Source organism: Monocercomonoides exilis (assembly GCF_001643675.1).
Source record: "Monocercomonoides exilis strain PA203 chromosome Unknown scaffold6-2077815, whole genome shotgun sequence".
NCBI lineage: Eukaryota > Preaxostyla > Oxymonadida > Polymastigidae > Monocercomonoides > Monocercomonoides exilis.
Window position 1 is genome coordinate 572,624 of NW_027150551.1, and position 15,542 is coordinate 588,165.

Consider the following 15,542-nt stretch of genomic DNA (forward strand, 5'->3'; position numbering starts at 1 on the left):
TAAACCCTTAATGGAATGATGAGTGATCTTTACGAAAGATGTGAATGTCTTTTTTGAAAAATTCAAAAATACTTCAAACGCTCAAGGAAGTGTTTAAGCAATAAAAAAATGAGAAATACAACGGTAATGGAAAACCGAGTTGAAAATGACGTTGTAAAAGAAAACTACGCAAAGCAAGAACAGAAGAAAAAGGAAATGCAAAAAGAATATATGTGTAATGAAAAATGTAGTTAGCATGACTTATCTCGTTTGTGTGTATTCATAAATATCTATTTATTGCTTCTACTTCCTCCATTGGCTTGTTAGCTTAATCTGCTCTTCTGCTCTTTGATCTTGAACTTCCTTTCTTCTTTCTTTCAACTGGTGCAATATCCTCTTCCTCTTTCTGGCTTTTGGCTATCGACGATTTTTCTGTTTCACCTTTGACTTTTTTCTCTTTTGGTTTTGTTTCTTCTTCGTCTGCTTTCTCTTTCTTTGCTGCCTTTGGTGATTTTGAGGCTGCTGCCTTTTTGGCTGGCTTTTCTTTCTTTTCCTCTTTTTCTTCTTTCTTCTCTTCTTTCTTCTCTTCCTTCTTTTCTTCTTTCACTTCTTTTACTTCTTCTGATTCCTCTTCTTTTTCTTCTTTTTCCTCTGATTTCTCGCTTTCACTATCATCCTTTTTGCTTTCTTCGCTTGATTCGCTTTCTTCTTTTTGTGTTTCCTCTCCGTTCAGTTCAGCTGGTTCTTCAGCATCCTTCTTTCCCTTGCAGCATCTTGCACAGCACATAATAGGCAAAATGATCAGCCCAAAGGCAACAGTCACAGCACACAAGACTGCCAACAATGTGTTGTCCTGGCTCCAATCAACTGCCACATCCCTCAAAATCTCCAATTGTGTCTTGAAGTCCTGGCCTGACAGCTGCTTCAGAGCATCGCGACGTTGCTGTGCTTTGTTTTCTCTCTCAATCTTGTCAGCCACTTTCTGCTCCAACTTGTGGCGGGGGAGCCATGTCTCATTGGCAGCTTCCATAGCCTCTGCCAATGACTTTCCAATGTAGATGTTGTCAAACAGCGCATGTGGAGTAACCTGCAACAGATCCAAGCCAATTCCCATAATTTCTCCGACAAGATGCAAATTCTCCGGAACAAAGTGATTCGGGTTCGGGATGTCTCTTGGCTTCCATTCGCCTTTGTATGCAGGGTTTGGAATCATTCTTGGCTTCCACTTTCCGCGATAGTTGGGGTTTCTGATCATTGGAGCTTCCCATTTGCCGCATCCGTGCAACTCGCACTCAGGGTTTGGAATCATAGGAATCACATATTCTCCATCTTCCTCATCATTCCATTCCTCTGGCTTCTTTGCAAGTGGATCCAGAATTTCAAGAGGTGTTGATTCGTCCCAGTCTTCTGGCTTTGTGGCATTTGGATCGCGAATCTCCACTGGTGCATCATCATCCCAGTCTTCTGGCTTCTTGTCATCGGGATCTGGAAGTTCTTTCTCGTCAACCCAATCCAAAGGCTTCAGTTCTTTGTAATCAGGAAGCATCTTTGGTGGCTCAAACGGTGGATCAAACAATGTATCTGAATGCAATGATCCGGACGATTCCAAGTTTCCATCAACATAGATTTCAAATTCATCGTTTTTGTTCAACACAAGACGATAAAGATGAGTCATGTTATCCCAAAGAGCTGTGGGTGGATCAACAAGTTGATGTTGACCCCATGTCTTAGACTTTGGATTGAATGTTCTGTAAATGAAGTGTATTTTGTTCTTTGAGCCACATTTGTCTGGGCCAAACATAATCACGTATTTTGTGCTGTCATTAAATTCGGATGGTTCAAATTCTTGATTGATTAGCTTGATGTATGCCCCTCCGCAATCCCATGGTCCTTCTTGGATTTTAACTTCATACTTAAGTCAAAGATGAAAAATTGAAATAAATTCATTCATATTCAAAAGAAAAAATCAACTATTTGAATTACCTGTACAACAAATTCATCTCCGTCTGCGTTGAAATCAAATTTTGTTGAAATTCCATGGAATGCTCTTGGTGTTTGAGATACAAGACCTAAAGTCACACAGTTGTCAATGAATAAAATGCAAATTTTCCGATGAAGGTATAAAATAAACCTTTGGATCCATCTGAAATAACATCATTGCTTCGAGGTTCAATTGCCCATGTACCATTGTAGTATGGATCACTTGATTGAATCCATCGAGTCCCAATGCTGTCCTCTTCAAAAGGCTCGAAAAAGTTCATCTTAAAAAACAAAGGCAAATGGCATTCGCAAATTAGCCTTAATAGAAATCTAAATTAAAAATAAAAATAACATACATGAGCCGAAATAACTCCATAAATAAAAATTAACGGAAGCATTTTTTCTGACTTATGATCTTTCACCCCGCTATTTGTATCATTTGACATATTATTTCTGTTTGTAATAAGTTAATTTTAAAAAATGAGTTAAACAAGGTTAATTGAGATTTTAGAGATGAATTTTAACAACTATTTTGAAGAAATACAATAATCATTATGATAATCTATTTTTCGTTTCGTACGTCAGAAGTTACAAAATGTTTTAAACTTTATCGAATTGGATGACTTTTTGAATGATAATATTTCGATTTTATTTCATAATAATGTTGATGATTTAGAAATTTCAATTTTTTTGCTATATGACTGTTCTTTTAACATTATTAACCAGTCTGCATTGAATATGTAATCATTCTCATTTTTTTGTCTCCTGATAGTTATTTTCTTGAAAACAAATGCATTAGTTTTTCTATTCGCTGAGGAAACGCCACAACTTCTCTTTAGCACATGATTTTGAAATTTCTTGATATTTTTCATTAAAAAAAATATTCTTTAACAAATTTTTTGTTTTTGTTTATTGTTTTGCGTGATTTTAATTAGAACAACTTCACGCTATGAGTAATCGAAAATGAATTGTATTTTGAAAAATATATCTATTTCGGTGTATTATTTATTTCGCATTGTATGTTCAATTATTAATGCTTTTGAATAAAGTTTTCTTTTAATTATAATTGAAAGTTTTAAATCTCTCTTTCTCTTTCTTTCTTTTCTCTCTCTCTCTCTCTCTCTCTCTTTTTTTTTTTTTTTTTTTTTTTTTTTTTTGAAACTTCATAATGAAAATATCTACTTGAAACACCTGATACAAGAGCTGCTGTTTGACACTATGTTTGATAAAAAATCTTTGGTTTTGTAAGAAGCGAATGTAAAAAGCTGTAAAAGACAATAATTATAATTGATACGAAAACAAAAAACACTTAACATTACGTAGTTTGAGCAACAAAATGTTTTGCCATAAAAAAATATATTGACATTAAGATAATTCCCATAAATAATCAAAGAAAACACGCAAACCAAAATATGATATGAAATACAGTTTCGGTATGTGATAATTATTACTGTTTTTAATTTAAATTCAAAAATCGATGCACTTTAAGAAGTTTATTTTATTTCTTGTTCCTTATTGTTGGATTTATTAGTTTGAAGAAGAAGAGGAGGAAGAGGAAGAGGAAGAAGAAGAAGAAGGTGATGACGTTCTTGATAATGATTTATTCTCTTTATTTTGATTGCTTTCTTGGACGGAAGCTGTTTTCCCTTCGAGTCCTTCCGTCCAAGTGTAAGCATATCCAGTGTAATTAGATGTATTTGTTTCCTTATTCTTCGATTTTTTTGACAAGTTCTTTTTTGTCATTTCATCTGATGAAGATGCCTGCTGACTTGCCGAAGCAGCGGAAGAAGAGGAAGAAGCAGAAGCAGAAGCAGAAGAGGAAGCAGATCCCAGATATTCAAGAAGAGGATTGGCATCGAAATCTCCATTGGAAAGCTGAGGTGACATTTCAGGAGATGCAAATTTCCCATCAGCTAATGCTGCTTTTACACCGGCCTTACTCCTTCCAGAATCATGCAGCTTGCCTTTCTTGAACCCAACTTCTTTCAACAGATCTGTCTCAATAGAATCTACATCCCACTCGTCTTCATCTTCATCAAACGAAGCATCGTTGGTGGAAATAAACGGAATCGTTGTGGCTCCTTCGCTTTCAGCTAACTCTTTCTTTGGAGAAGTAAGTCCCTGCTTTCTTTTCTTCTTAATGTCTTTCACTTTCTTTGCACGAGTTATCAGCTCTCGCTCTCTGATGACTGTATCGACAGTTGGCTTGAACTGCCTCTTCACCCATTTAATCGCATAAGGCGGGACAAGACAAATGACAGGAGAAACAATAATGTACATCCAATATGTTAGAGACATGCAGTTTCTCCAAAACGAGCCTGTCATCGCTGGCTGCACACCAACATTGAAGATAATCGCAACCAAAAACCACGCAGCAAATGAAAGAATCACAATAAGCCAGTGGATCCACAGGAATACGTTAAACTCAAGGCACAGCTTCAATGTGACAGTAATTATAGTCGCAGTGCAGACGGCATTGCCAAAGAACCAAATGTCCTCAGCCTTGCCATCCCACTGAATGAGTGTCTCAAACATAAACATGGCAATAAAGAAGTTCGCAAAAGAACACCAAATCCCATCCGCAATCCATCTCACAAATGTTCCAGTTGTTGCTGCTCTTCCTAATCTTCCGAGCGCATACGTTCCAGGCAGCTTCGCCATTCTGTTTGGTGGCATCTCTTTATCACCCAGACCATGCACAACAATTGGAGCTACAGTAAAAATCAAATTGAACAGAGATATAAACCATGACTCATACATGGACTGCCCAGAAAAACCATTGAACCATCCAAACCACAAATTTGTGATTGTGAATGCAAAGTTTTTATAAAATGAATAAAGCACAACAAGCGAAAGACGGTTGTAGCTCAGCCTTCCATGAACAAGTAGCAGCCTCTGCAGAAATCGAAACTGGGCAATGGAATAGTCTGAGGACATAACAGCCTGCATCCCTTCGTTTCCGCTAATTCCAACACCCACATGTGCTCGCTGGATCATTGGCACGTCATTCGCCCCGTCACCAATGGAAAGTGTGGTTGCATCGCTGTTGTCGCGAATGGCGCCCACAACATCAGCCTTCTGCTTCGGAGACACTCTGCAGCAGATCACCACACCACACTTCATACATACAGAAAGTGTTTCTGAGATCACTTCATCAGACAAGCAGTAAGTCAAAGCTGATCCTTCAATCACTAACGCATATTTCATAAAGTGTGATGCTGGGATGGTGGCAAACACATGTGCCAGCTCATTTATCTGTTTCTTGATAACTGAAGTATCCTTTCCAGATACAACCATCATTTGCATCTCCGGAGTTAGCAATTTGCATGCAAAGCCAATGTTGATGGCCGTTTCCTGCTTGTCTCCTGTAAGCACCCAAACTTTAATTCCTGCATTTCTCAACACCTCAATGCAATCTGGCACGCCTTCCTGAAGCTTATCTTCGATTGCTGTCGCGCCAATCAGTTCCAATTCAACTTCTATTTCAGCAGCTACTGCATCCACTTTTGCTTGCCTGTCATCCAATGCATTAAGTGCTGCTTGATACTTACTCTCCCACTCTTCAAACTCTGCCTCGGAATCTATATCTCGCTTGGCCAATACAAGGGTTCTCAACCCTTCAGCAGCATATCCTTTCATATGATCGAGCGTTGCTTCTAATATCCGACTATCCGTCTTTTCCTTCGAAAGCAATGGAATCATCGTGGCATCAGCGCCTTTTGAATAAACTCTGATCTTTTCATTTGGCAATCTCACAATTTCTGAATTCCTTTTTCTGTCAGAATTGAACTCGAGTACATACAGCACATCAAATCTCACTTCAACTTTTCCGTTTTCGTCTGGTTGTGGCATTGGAGAGCTTCCTCCCTCGTACAGTTCCTGTGCAGCAAAAGCAGGCATCCGCACAACGTAGCTCTTTTTCTCCTTTCCTCTGAACTCAAATCCAACCTTTGCGGCTGCATCAACAAGAGCTCCTTCGTCTGGCGAAGCAGCTTTGTAGACCAACTTTCCAGGGAAGGTGATGATATCTTCTGCTGTCGGTGTCCCTTCACCTTTTTTCATTCCCTTGGGAATTTCTGCAAGGCATGTGTGACATACAGATAAGTTTGTGAAGAAGTTGATTATGTTCCTTCTATCTGTCATACGTTCTTGTTTGCTCTCAAATGTTTCTTCACCCATTGTCCCGTCTTCTTTATCTTCTTGATTCAGAATAGCCATCATTGAATCGTCTTCGAATCCTCGCCCAGTTGGTTTTGCATCTTTTATTCCGTTTCTCCGCATCTCCGTTGCTTTGATCTCAGATATGCCCTTCCCGTACATCTTTCCACCAATTGAGCACTTAAAAAATTCCATTATATTCTGTGTAAGCGTACCAGTTTTATCTGAGAACACGTACTCAATCATTCCGAGGGACTCATTCAGATTTGATGTTCTGGCATTAGCTCTTGTGTTAGTCTGCTCATGATACATTTTTCGATCACAATTAATGAACAGAACCTGCCCAAGTTTCACCACTTCAAGTGTTACATACAGCGAAATCGGGATTAATGTATTAAACAGAATAACATGCGTTAAAAATGATATTGCTCCTCGTTCTCCTGCGTTTTCTTCGACTGCTTTTAAATACCAATGATCTTTGACACGTAAATAAAATATCCCACACATTATTGCACAAAAGAGGCAAAACAATATCTGAAAACCAAATGCAATAAAAACAAAGATATTCAGAATTTTTTCAAGTTTTGTCTTCTTTCTCGGAGACTTTCCAGAATTTTTCATAATTTTCGTTTCATGACCAGTATAAACAACAATCCCATACACAAATGGGGTATTACGTAGAGAGCACGAACGCAATACAACATTTGAGTTATCAATTGCAATGTCTTTACTTCCTTCCATTTTTAGCACTCCTCCGAACACATAAAGGTGTGGATTAGGCTCATCACATGTAATAGAACCAAACAATTTTCCTGGACCTTGTTCAAGGCATGCTTGATTCGTTTCAAATTGTATGGATTGCTTAGTTTTTAAGTTTGTTTCTCCATCAAGATTTGTTGTTTCAATGTTGAACATTCCTTGATCAAGAGGCGAATAAAAAACAACAATATCTGCAGGTATTAGTTGGTCACACTCAACTTTCACAAAATCTCCAACTTTTACATCTTTCCATTTTGTTTTAATCCAGCTATTCTCCATCCACACTTGTGTCTCCTTCCCGTTTGCAGCCCTATCACTTGAATATCTCCTCAAGTCTTCAAGAAGATCTTTTGCCATTGTAACAATAATAACAAATACTAAAGGCAAAATTGAAGTCACAGGATCTAATGTTGTTAATCCCGGAATAACCTGGAGAATGGCAATAAGTAAAAAGTAATCATTGGCCAATCTGCAAAATTGTTCGAATAAATTCTTCGGCAGAAATGTAAATACGTTATATTTTGTTGTACTTACAAAATTGTTTTTGTACTTAATTGGTTGAGGTTGTCCAATAAGAATTTCTCGATGTGTATTTCGCTCTTTTTGTTGAGGAGACATTTTTGTTGAATAATTATGGCTCTTCAAGAAAAAAAGGGAAAAGTTGTTTTGCTTTCGCATTCCATTTATATCATCACAATCATAATGAATTATCTCATTTAAAAGAAAGAATGAAATGAATCTTTTTAAAGTTTCTTTTCTTTTTTTTATTTTTTTTAAAAAAAACAATGAGAAACAAAGTCCATCTAATCATAAACATATTTTTGATCAATTGCATTGAAACGTAAGTTGATTTTGTCTATCTTTAAAAAGTAGATTTAAAAATTTAACACAGGCAGATATAAGAAGAAGAAAGAGGACAACATTCCTCACTCAAAATAATCTTCAACCATTCGGCGTGTGACAGATATGTATTGTCTGTGCCAATCTCCAAATAATTAAAGATTCAACGGAAATAAATTGAGATAAGTGAATGACAAAGTACTGCAGAATGCAAAATAGGAAAAGTAGAAGGTGGTGAAAAGGATCTGCAAAGAAAGAGTCTTTACAGATGAATCATACAGTTCACAAAACAATAGAAATAATTACGAAGAAGAGTATGACTATATAAATTAAACAACATTTGCAAGAATTATGAAAATAGTTGATAAAGCGAAAGAAAAATACCTTTATTGCAGCCATCCAATCTTTCATCTCTTCCATGGAATCCGCATAAACAAAAAATTGCTTCTTTTTCTCGTCAGAAGGATAGTATATATTGAATGAATAAGGTTTTTGAGTTTGCTCTCGAGCTTCACGAACATCGCATCCCCGAAGATCAAGCATTCCTTTCTCTTTTGTATCGGTCTATATTACGTTTTATTAAAATTTAATATCATAAAATATTAATGTTATTTTCTATGCAAACCTTTGATCCAAAATAATATAGCACCCCATCGCGCAAGACAAACCATCGCCTTTTCCAATTCTTGACGATATGCCCTAATAAATGAAAAATTAAGTGACAAAAGTTTTCAACCAAGTTAATTTTTGTTAAATAATTTGCAATATTTCTGAAACCTTCTTTTGTTAGCCATCCTTCTTTCGGACCTGCTGGATTTTTCGTTCCCTAAAAAAAGTAAAGAATATTGAGTAAATAAAATAAAATACGTTTAAAATACCGCCCCTCCTTCGCCTTCAGAAACTTCTTTGACAAAATTGTAAGGGAAAAGGCCAACAACACCGGCAAGCTCTCCTTTCCACATTCCGCTTGGGTGTTTGTCGAGAAGGGTAATGACATCACCTTCTTTAAATGTAAGTTCATTAGGTACACGAGCTTGAAAATCAAATAACGCTTCAAGACGAATTGGACCTTCTCCTGACATATTTACGTTTTAAAAGTTGGAGAAAATATTTACCTGATTTGAAAATCCGCTGATTCCAGTTAAGATCAATCTTATAACTGTTGATTTTGATGAGATTATAGAAAAGAAATCAAATATTACAAAAATTAAATAAAATAATGAATTATCATTCTTTTTGTTGTGTTTGTTAGTCATCAATTAGTTTGGAATAATTTTTATTTTTTTTTTGAATTTTTTAAAAATCAGCTCAAATTTCTTGAAAATGAAAAAAAAAAACATATTTCAACTTCCAATTATTATTTCTCTGAGGAGATAGTTTATATATGTTTATGATACCTCGTAAAAATAGTTTTGAGATAAAGACTTTACACTTGCAAAACACATCAAGAAAAATAACAAGTGCAGTGAGATATATTTATTTCTTAATAACCTTAAAAAATGAGATGATGAAGGTAATGAACAGAGAAAATCAATCACTTCTGCGAGAAATACAATGTATTGCTAACAAAAGTGAAAAAAAAAATATGAAAACATAATTTTTTTCTCTTTCAAAACTAAAATGAGCAACAATTCAAAAGCACAAGACATCCAAGCCACTTAAGCAGAAAGCAACACATCGAACATTCCAAGCAAAAAAACAAGACAGATTCTTCTCCATCAAACAAAACCTCCAAACAGAATTATTATTATTATTATTATTATTATTATTCTTTCTTTTTAAATGTAGAATACCGTATAATCTATGATATATTTACCTCATACAAAGGCAGCTTGACATCCAACTTCCCAAGAGAAACAAGACGTCATCAATATTTATATATATATAATCTAAGGCCAAAAAAAAACAAGAAAAAAAAAATTATTTATTTTTTTTTTTTTTGTTTTTTGTTTTCGCACTTACTTCTTCTTCCCGCTCTCCTTCTCCTTCTGCTTCTTCCTCGACGTCGTCTTGTTCTCTCCCTTGTGCTTCTTCGCGTCTTTCCTGCCCATCTTCGTCGCGTCTCTACATCCCTTTCCTCCTTCCCAGTGCTGCTTTGTCTCTGTCCGTGTCAGTGTCTTCTTGCACAGCTTGCACACCACCCCAACCGGCTGCTCTTTGCTGCAGAAGCCACACACCATCCTCGATGCCCACACAGCCTTGTGGCTCGGCTCCTCTTTGTCGTGGCACGCATCACACGGAAACACCTTCCCACAACAAGGAAACCGCAGCCACCGGAACGAGGAGCGGTAGTGCCGGCACGCCCCGTTGCGAGGCAGAGGAGAGCCAACTTTCAGCCCCAGTGGCACATTCTTCACTTTCTTCGCATCAGCGCCGCTGCCAAAATCGCGGAAGACGCGGCGGATGGGCGAGCCTGCGTTGTCGAGGAACGTGATGCTGTCGAAGGAGAAGTTCATTGCGGCAAAGCACTTGAGACACACTCTCGAGGAGGATGCTGTGAAACCAGAGGAAGAAGAAGATGAGGAGGAGGAAGAAGAGGAAGAAGAAGAAGAAGCAGTTGATCTTGCCACATTTCCATACGATGCTTCTTCCATGCACTTCTCACATGTGACATTCCATGACGAAGGCAGATAATCCACTGGCCGGCAACCTGCACATTCTGAGAAGAAGCCAGGCACAGCCGACGACGCATGCACCAGCGCCGAGCAGAAGTTGATCAAGAAGCCTGCAGTGCACCTGGCACACCTCAAAGAGAAAGACCTGGTGTGATACTGGGCAGGGATCGCAATGTCCATCGTCTGCTGGCAGCGGTTGCACTGAATGACACACCGCAGCGTCGAGATCTGCGCCAGCGCCACGTTGTTCAGCTTTGGATTCTCCAGCTTCAGCGTGCAGGGTGGCGGGGTACCCATAGGGAGTGTGCTTGCTTTGGCTGCAGAAGAACTGACAATATCGTCTTCATCTTCTTCATCGTCGCTGTAATAGTCACTGTCTTCTTCGTCCTCGTCTTCATCTTCATCGTCTTCATCATCCTCGTCGTCGTCATCATCATCGTCATCATAATACTCTGCCTCCCACATTCTCTTGAACCTTCCTGCTGATGACTCCTCCCAAAGAGACCCTTTCCCATCGTCTGGCTCAAACCCAATCCTTTCCGAGCTTCCTTTCCCTTTCGGCTGTGGCTTCGCCGCCTGCTGAGCTGCCTGCTTCGCTTTCTCCTGCAAATTCTGCTCTTTCACAGCCTGCTTCATCATCATCGTCAGCTGCTTCACCTTCTGCTTCTGTGTCAGTTCTTTCTCTTCCCTTTCAGCAGCCTTCATCTTCTTCATCTCCTTCTCCATCTCCTTTCCTGGCGCATAAGACGACAGCGCAAACAGCAGCACTTCTTTATCCTTCTTCGACAGCTGCGATGCTGGAACAGGCGCCTTCCCCGCAGGCTGCACATTCTGCTCGTTCATCTTCGCAATGGCATCCTCCGAAAGCTTCAGGAAATCCCCTATTCTCACACTGCTCCCTTCTCCTTCTTCTCCATCTACCCCGTCTCCTCCTCCGTACTGCAGCCGCCACGCCATCAGCTGGTCTGTCATGATCTGCTGCATCTCCGGATCCAGAAGCCACTCTGGTTTGAAGCCCGAGGCGTCCAACGATTCCAGCGAAGGGACTGTGCCGTCAGTGGCGCCTTGCTTCTTCATCGCTTCCATTAGCTCCATCGCCATCCGCATCCACGCCTCTCTCGCTGCCTCAGAGTTGCTTTGGTCTCCTTTCTCTCCTTTTTCACCTTTGAGCTTGTCTGATGATGTTTCCTCTGCCTTTGCTGAAGCAGATGCACCAGCTTCCGCAGCATCTTTTCCTTCTTCCTGTGCTTTTGCCTTCTTCTTCTTGTTCGCCCTCTTCTTCTTCGTCTCCCCCAGCACAATCATCACCCTCTCATTGTCGCTCTGCTCGCTCTCATCTGCGCTGTCCTCTTTCTCCTCCTCAATTCCAGCGCCACTTGCCATTTCTCCATCGTCTTTGCTGTGCTGCAGAAGAAACTGCCGCACAATCTCCCGCTCAGCAATCGACTCTGGATCGTCCTCATCCACTTCGTGGAAGCCGCCGTCTTCTTCTGCTTTGCTCCCTTTGCCTCCTTTGTTCTCCTTGTCTTGCTCGGCAAACTCCTCCGCCACTGCTTCGTGTGCCGACGGGTCGATCATCTGCACATACACTTTCTTCGCCTTCTCGCTCTTCTTGTCGTGTTTGTGCGGAATATACACGTTGAAGTTGCTTTCTTCTTCTTCTTCTGTCTTGCTCGCTTTGGCTGTGATCTTTTCTCCTGTCGCATTCTGCGCTTCGGACTTGAGCTGCTCCGACGTCTCAACCACAATCGACATCACAACTCGGTCAAAGGCCTTGATAATCTGCCGAATTGGTGGAAAGACTTTTGGTTGGTTCGAAGAAGAAGAGGAGGACGAAGCAGAAGAAGCAGAGGCAGCAGGTGTGTTCTGATTGAAATAAGGGAGTGTCCTGTCCGCAGTGGTGCTGCAGAGGATGCCAGAGAGAGCGTCGAGATGAGAGCGCGTCAAGCACTCGTCCGTCGGGGCGCTGACTGAACACCGGAAGAGGGTCGTTTGAGAGGCGTCGCCTGGCTTCTTCGCAGAAACCCTGCTGCTCCGCTGCAGAAGAAGCGCAACGTCGCTTCGCGTCAGCGGCTGGGGCACAGAGAAAGTGAGCGAAAACGGCTGGCGCCCAGACTCCAGCGAAGGATATCGAGAAAAGGGGAAGTCTGGGTCGGTTGGAACAAAAGGGACTGTGAACGACACAAGCTCTGGAGTGTCCTTGTGGATGACGAGCTTTGTGGTTGACGAAGAAAAAGTGGAAGAAGAGCTTTGAGAAGAATATTGGTCCGTATCATTCGAATTGCCTGAATAAAGAATGGAAAGCTGCCTCATTTCAACCTCCTTGCTGGGTGGGCGGAGGAATGGGATAGACACGCTTCTGGTCGAATACGGCTGCACAATCACTGGCTGATGTGAAGCCTGCGTTCGATTAGTTGTGAAATTTAGACCAAAATCGGAAAGAGCTACTGAAGTTTTCGAAGTTTGTGAAGGCGCTGATAATTTGACTGCCGTTTGGACAGCAGAAGCTTCAGGTTGCAACGAAGATGAAGAAGGTCCACTTTGCGATGCTTGGTCATTAGAATGTGAAGAAGCGGAAGTTGATGCAGAACTTTTTTCGGTTGATTGATTCGCAATCTCAGATTTAAAACTCTTTTGCTTAGATTCAGAATATTCATTTTCTGCTTTATCACTAATAATGTGTTTCTGTTCTAATTCCACTGAAGATGATTTGCTTACTTTTTTCTTTGTATGTTTTTCTTTTCTTTGCTGTTTTTCTGCTGTTTTGGTGATTTGTTGCGAAGGCATATCTTCTTCTGCAAGGAACGTGACTCTTCTTTCGGTAGCTCCATCAGCTCGCACAGTAGAATATGAATCCGTATAAGGAGAGATAGCAGTCATTACTGCCATACTGGCGAGCCAATCAGAAGTTGGAAGAATAATATTGTGAGAAAGAGATGCATGAAGAGAGATCTGAGAAGAAAGCACTGTATCCAATAGTTTACGAACAGGCGTAGGAATGTCTTCATTAACAATTTTTATACTTACAGAATTTTGATTTGGATAATCTGAAGAAAGAAATTGTAAAAGGTAATAAAATAAATCATAAACTGCTAACTTTCTTCAATGGTATATAGCGCTTCAAAAGTATCCAAGTCCAAATGAATTGCTTCAAGTGGTGGAATACAGATTTTAACTTCAATTGGAAAAGGGGCTTTTTTCACTATCTATTTCGCAATAAACCCACTTTGATATTAAAACAGTTGACATAAACAGAATTTAATATACTTTTATCTTATATTTTAATTTTATTGCTTCGAGCTCTTTTAAAATGAGCTCTTTTGCTTGGGACATCGCTCGTGAGATATTACTTAAATAATAAATAATTAGACTATGATCATTTGATCAAAAACTTGTTTTGTTTTCATGCTAATCAGCAATGCAAAGAAATTTAAGCTATGAAGATGATTTTAGCATGCTATGGAGCGCTTTTGGAATGAGTCGTAATACACATATAACAGAAGATCAAAATATGCCTCTTTTTGAAATAAAAACTGTGGATTCTCCAATAGGCATGATGATATATACAAAACAACCAAAATATTTGAACGGCATTTTCATTTTTTTTTTTTTTTTCCTTCAATTTAGAATTAGCATCAAAGCAAATGAAAAGGGCACAAAAGCAACTTTCTTCACAATTAGATTTTCAGCATTTAGCTGCAGGAGAAGAAATACAAGGACAGTGCTGTCATTGTTTAAAAGTTATAAAAAAGGAGCAGATAAATTATTGCGATATTTGTGGAAAGATTCTCTGCACTGATTGCTACATCAAGAAGTCTGAAATATATTTTCCCTCTTTTTTTTCATAAATGCTTTTTTTTATTTTGAATTATTTCAGATATGGCAAATTTAATACTCTAATAATTTGTCCTGATTGTTCATTGGAAACGGATTGAGCAAACAATGTTTTAAGTTGAGATTTTGAAATCATTTTTTAGAGAGTTCGCTTTTCGTGAAGTACATGTAAAGGATATCTGTTTATGCATGTTACGTTAATTATCTGAATGGATGCAAAATGATTTCGAAAACATAGGTTCAAATTTTAGCGCTTATTGATGAATATTCGTAAATTATGATATTTTATATTTTATCCATGCATCATTTCTTTCACTATTTCTCTCTTTCTCTTCTTTGGTTTACTCGTGCTTTTTTTTGTACTGTTTTCTTTGAAATGGAAAGATTTTGAAATTATTTTTCAAAGAAATGAATGAGTCTCGATTGTTCGAAAAGCAAAACATTTTTTAGAATCGTGAAATAAAAAATTGTATCAAATTCCACAAATTTTTCAAAATTTCTCCATTAAATAAAGTTATTCACAAACAATTTTCAGCTGAACTATCTTATGTCGTTTTTTTAATTGAAAAAATATAAAAATTATTAAAATGCTACTTTTGCTGGAATCGCATGTTACAACTTTTTTCGTAAGAAAAAAGATGTCGTCAATAAAAAATCTACTGTTTAATGAATTCATTTGTGTAATTTTTGTATGTGATTTGTTAATTATAAATACACCATTTATTATTCAAATTTGGTCAACTTATTAATCGAAATTGGTCATTTAATTATTCAAAATTAATAAAATTGAGTATTTTTTTAAAAAGTTTTTTTGTGAAAAATTGGTTTTTGGCTGAATGTTGGAAAGTGATGAAAATATTATATTCAGTCAATATTCGAAATATAGATGAGAATTTGAACCCAGATTTTTATAATTTGTGAATAAACAGAAATTTTCTGATTTTTCAGAAAAAAAATCATCATCATGGAAATAGGATAGTTTTTGAATTATTTCACCTCACATCGATCAATAACAAATAATTCAATCATGAAATGTTATTTGCTTCTATTTTGTAAATTGGAAACTAAAATTTTTTTCTATAGAAAAAAATCCATTAATGTTCATTCAGGATTCTTCATTTGTTTTTTATAGTTCTTATAAATATTTCGAAGTGTAAATAACATTTCATGATTGAATTATTTATTATTGATCGATGTGAGGTGAAATAATTCAAAAATTATCCTATTTCCATGATGATGATTTTTTTTCTGAAAAATCAGAAAATTTCTGTTTATTCACAAATTATAAAAATCTGGGTTCAAATTCTCATCTATATTTCGAATATTGACTGAATATAATATTTTCATCACTTTCCAACATTCAGCCAAAAACCAATT

The 15,542-nt window shown here is 38.1% G+C and overlaps 5 protein-coding genes across 5 annotated transcripts; 1 reads left to right on the forward strand and 4 right to left on the reverse strand.

Moving 5' to 3' along the window:
• Window positions 1-7: 7 nt before the first annotated feature.
• Window positions 8-2,379, reverse strand: MONOS_2272 (putative calnexin). The gene is made up of 4 exons (XM_067872183.1): window positions 2,316-2,379; window positions 2,111-2,240; window positions 1,963-2,048; window positions 8-1,891 (listed from the first exon to the last, which is right to left on the reverse strand). Exons 1-4 carry the CDS (start codon window positions 2,355-2,357, stop codon window positions 308-310), a joined length of 1,842 nt encoding a protein of 613 aa, XP_067733751.1. The 5' UTR covers window positions 2,358-2,379; the 3' UTR covers window positions 8-307.
• Window positions 2,380-3,078: 699 nt separating this feature from the next.
• MONOS_2273 (putative P-type ATPase) lies at window positions 3,079-7,658 on the reverse strand. The gene has a single exon (XM_067872184.1). The coding sequence runs from the start codon at window positions 7,552-7,554 to the stop codon at window positions 3,487-3,489; it is 4,068 nt and encodes a 1,355-aa protein (XP_067733752.1). The 5' UTR covers window positions 7,555-7,658; the 3' UTR covers window positions 3,079-3,486.
• A 15-nt stretch (window positions 7,659-7,673) lies between these two features.
• On the reverse strand, window positions 7,674-8,838 carry MONOS_2274 (putative SH3 domain). Its single transcript, XM_067872185.1, has 5 exons — window positions 8,595-8,838; window positions 8,494-8,542; window positions 8,342-8,415; window positions 8,101-8,280; window positions 7,674-8,036 (listed from the first exon to the last, which is right to left on the reverse strand). The coding sequence occupies exons 1-5, from the start codon at window positions 8,796-8,798 to the stop codon at window positions 8,019-8,021; spliced, it is 525 nt and encodes a 174-aa protein (XP_067733753.1). The 5' UTR covers window positions 8,799-8,838; the 3' UTR covers window positions 7,674-8,018.
• A 332-nt stretch (window positions 8,839-9,170) lies between these two features.
• MONOS_2275 (putative CHY zinc finger protein) lies at window positions 9,171-13,694 on the reverse strand. Its single transcript, XM_067872186.1, has 3 exons — window positions 13,599-13,694; window positions 13,429-13,537; window positions 9,171-13,378 (listed from the first exon to the last, which is right to left on the reverse strand). The coding sequence occupies exons 1-3, from the start codon at window positions 13,662-13,664 to the stop codon at window positions 9,675-9,677; spliced, it is 3,879 nt and encodes a 1,292-aa protein (XP_067733754.1). The 5' UTR covers window positions 13,665-13,694; the 3' UTR covers window positions 9,171-9,674.
• A 17-nt stretch (window positions 13,695-13,711) lies between these two features.
• MONOS_2276 (uncharacterized protein) lies at window positions 13,712-14,639 on the forward strand. The gene is made up of 3 exons (XM_067872187.1): window positions 13,712-13,882; window positions 13,959-14,145; window positions 14,209-14,639. Exons 1-3 carry the CDS (start codon window positions 13,750-13,752, stop codon window positions 14,264-14,266), a joined length of 378 nt encoding a protein of 125 aa, XP_067733755.1. The 5' UTR covers window positions 13,712-13,749; the 3' UTR covers window positions 14,267-14,639.
• Window positions 14,640-15,542: the final 903 nt, after the last annotated feature.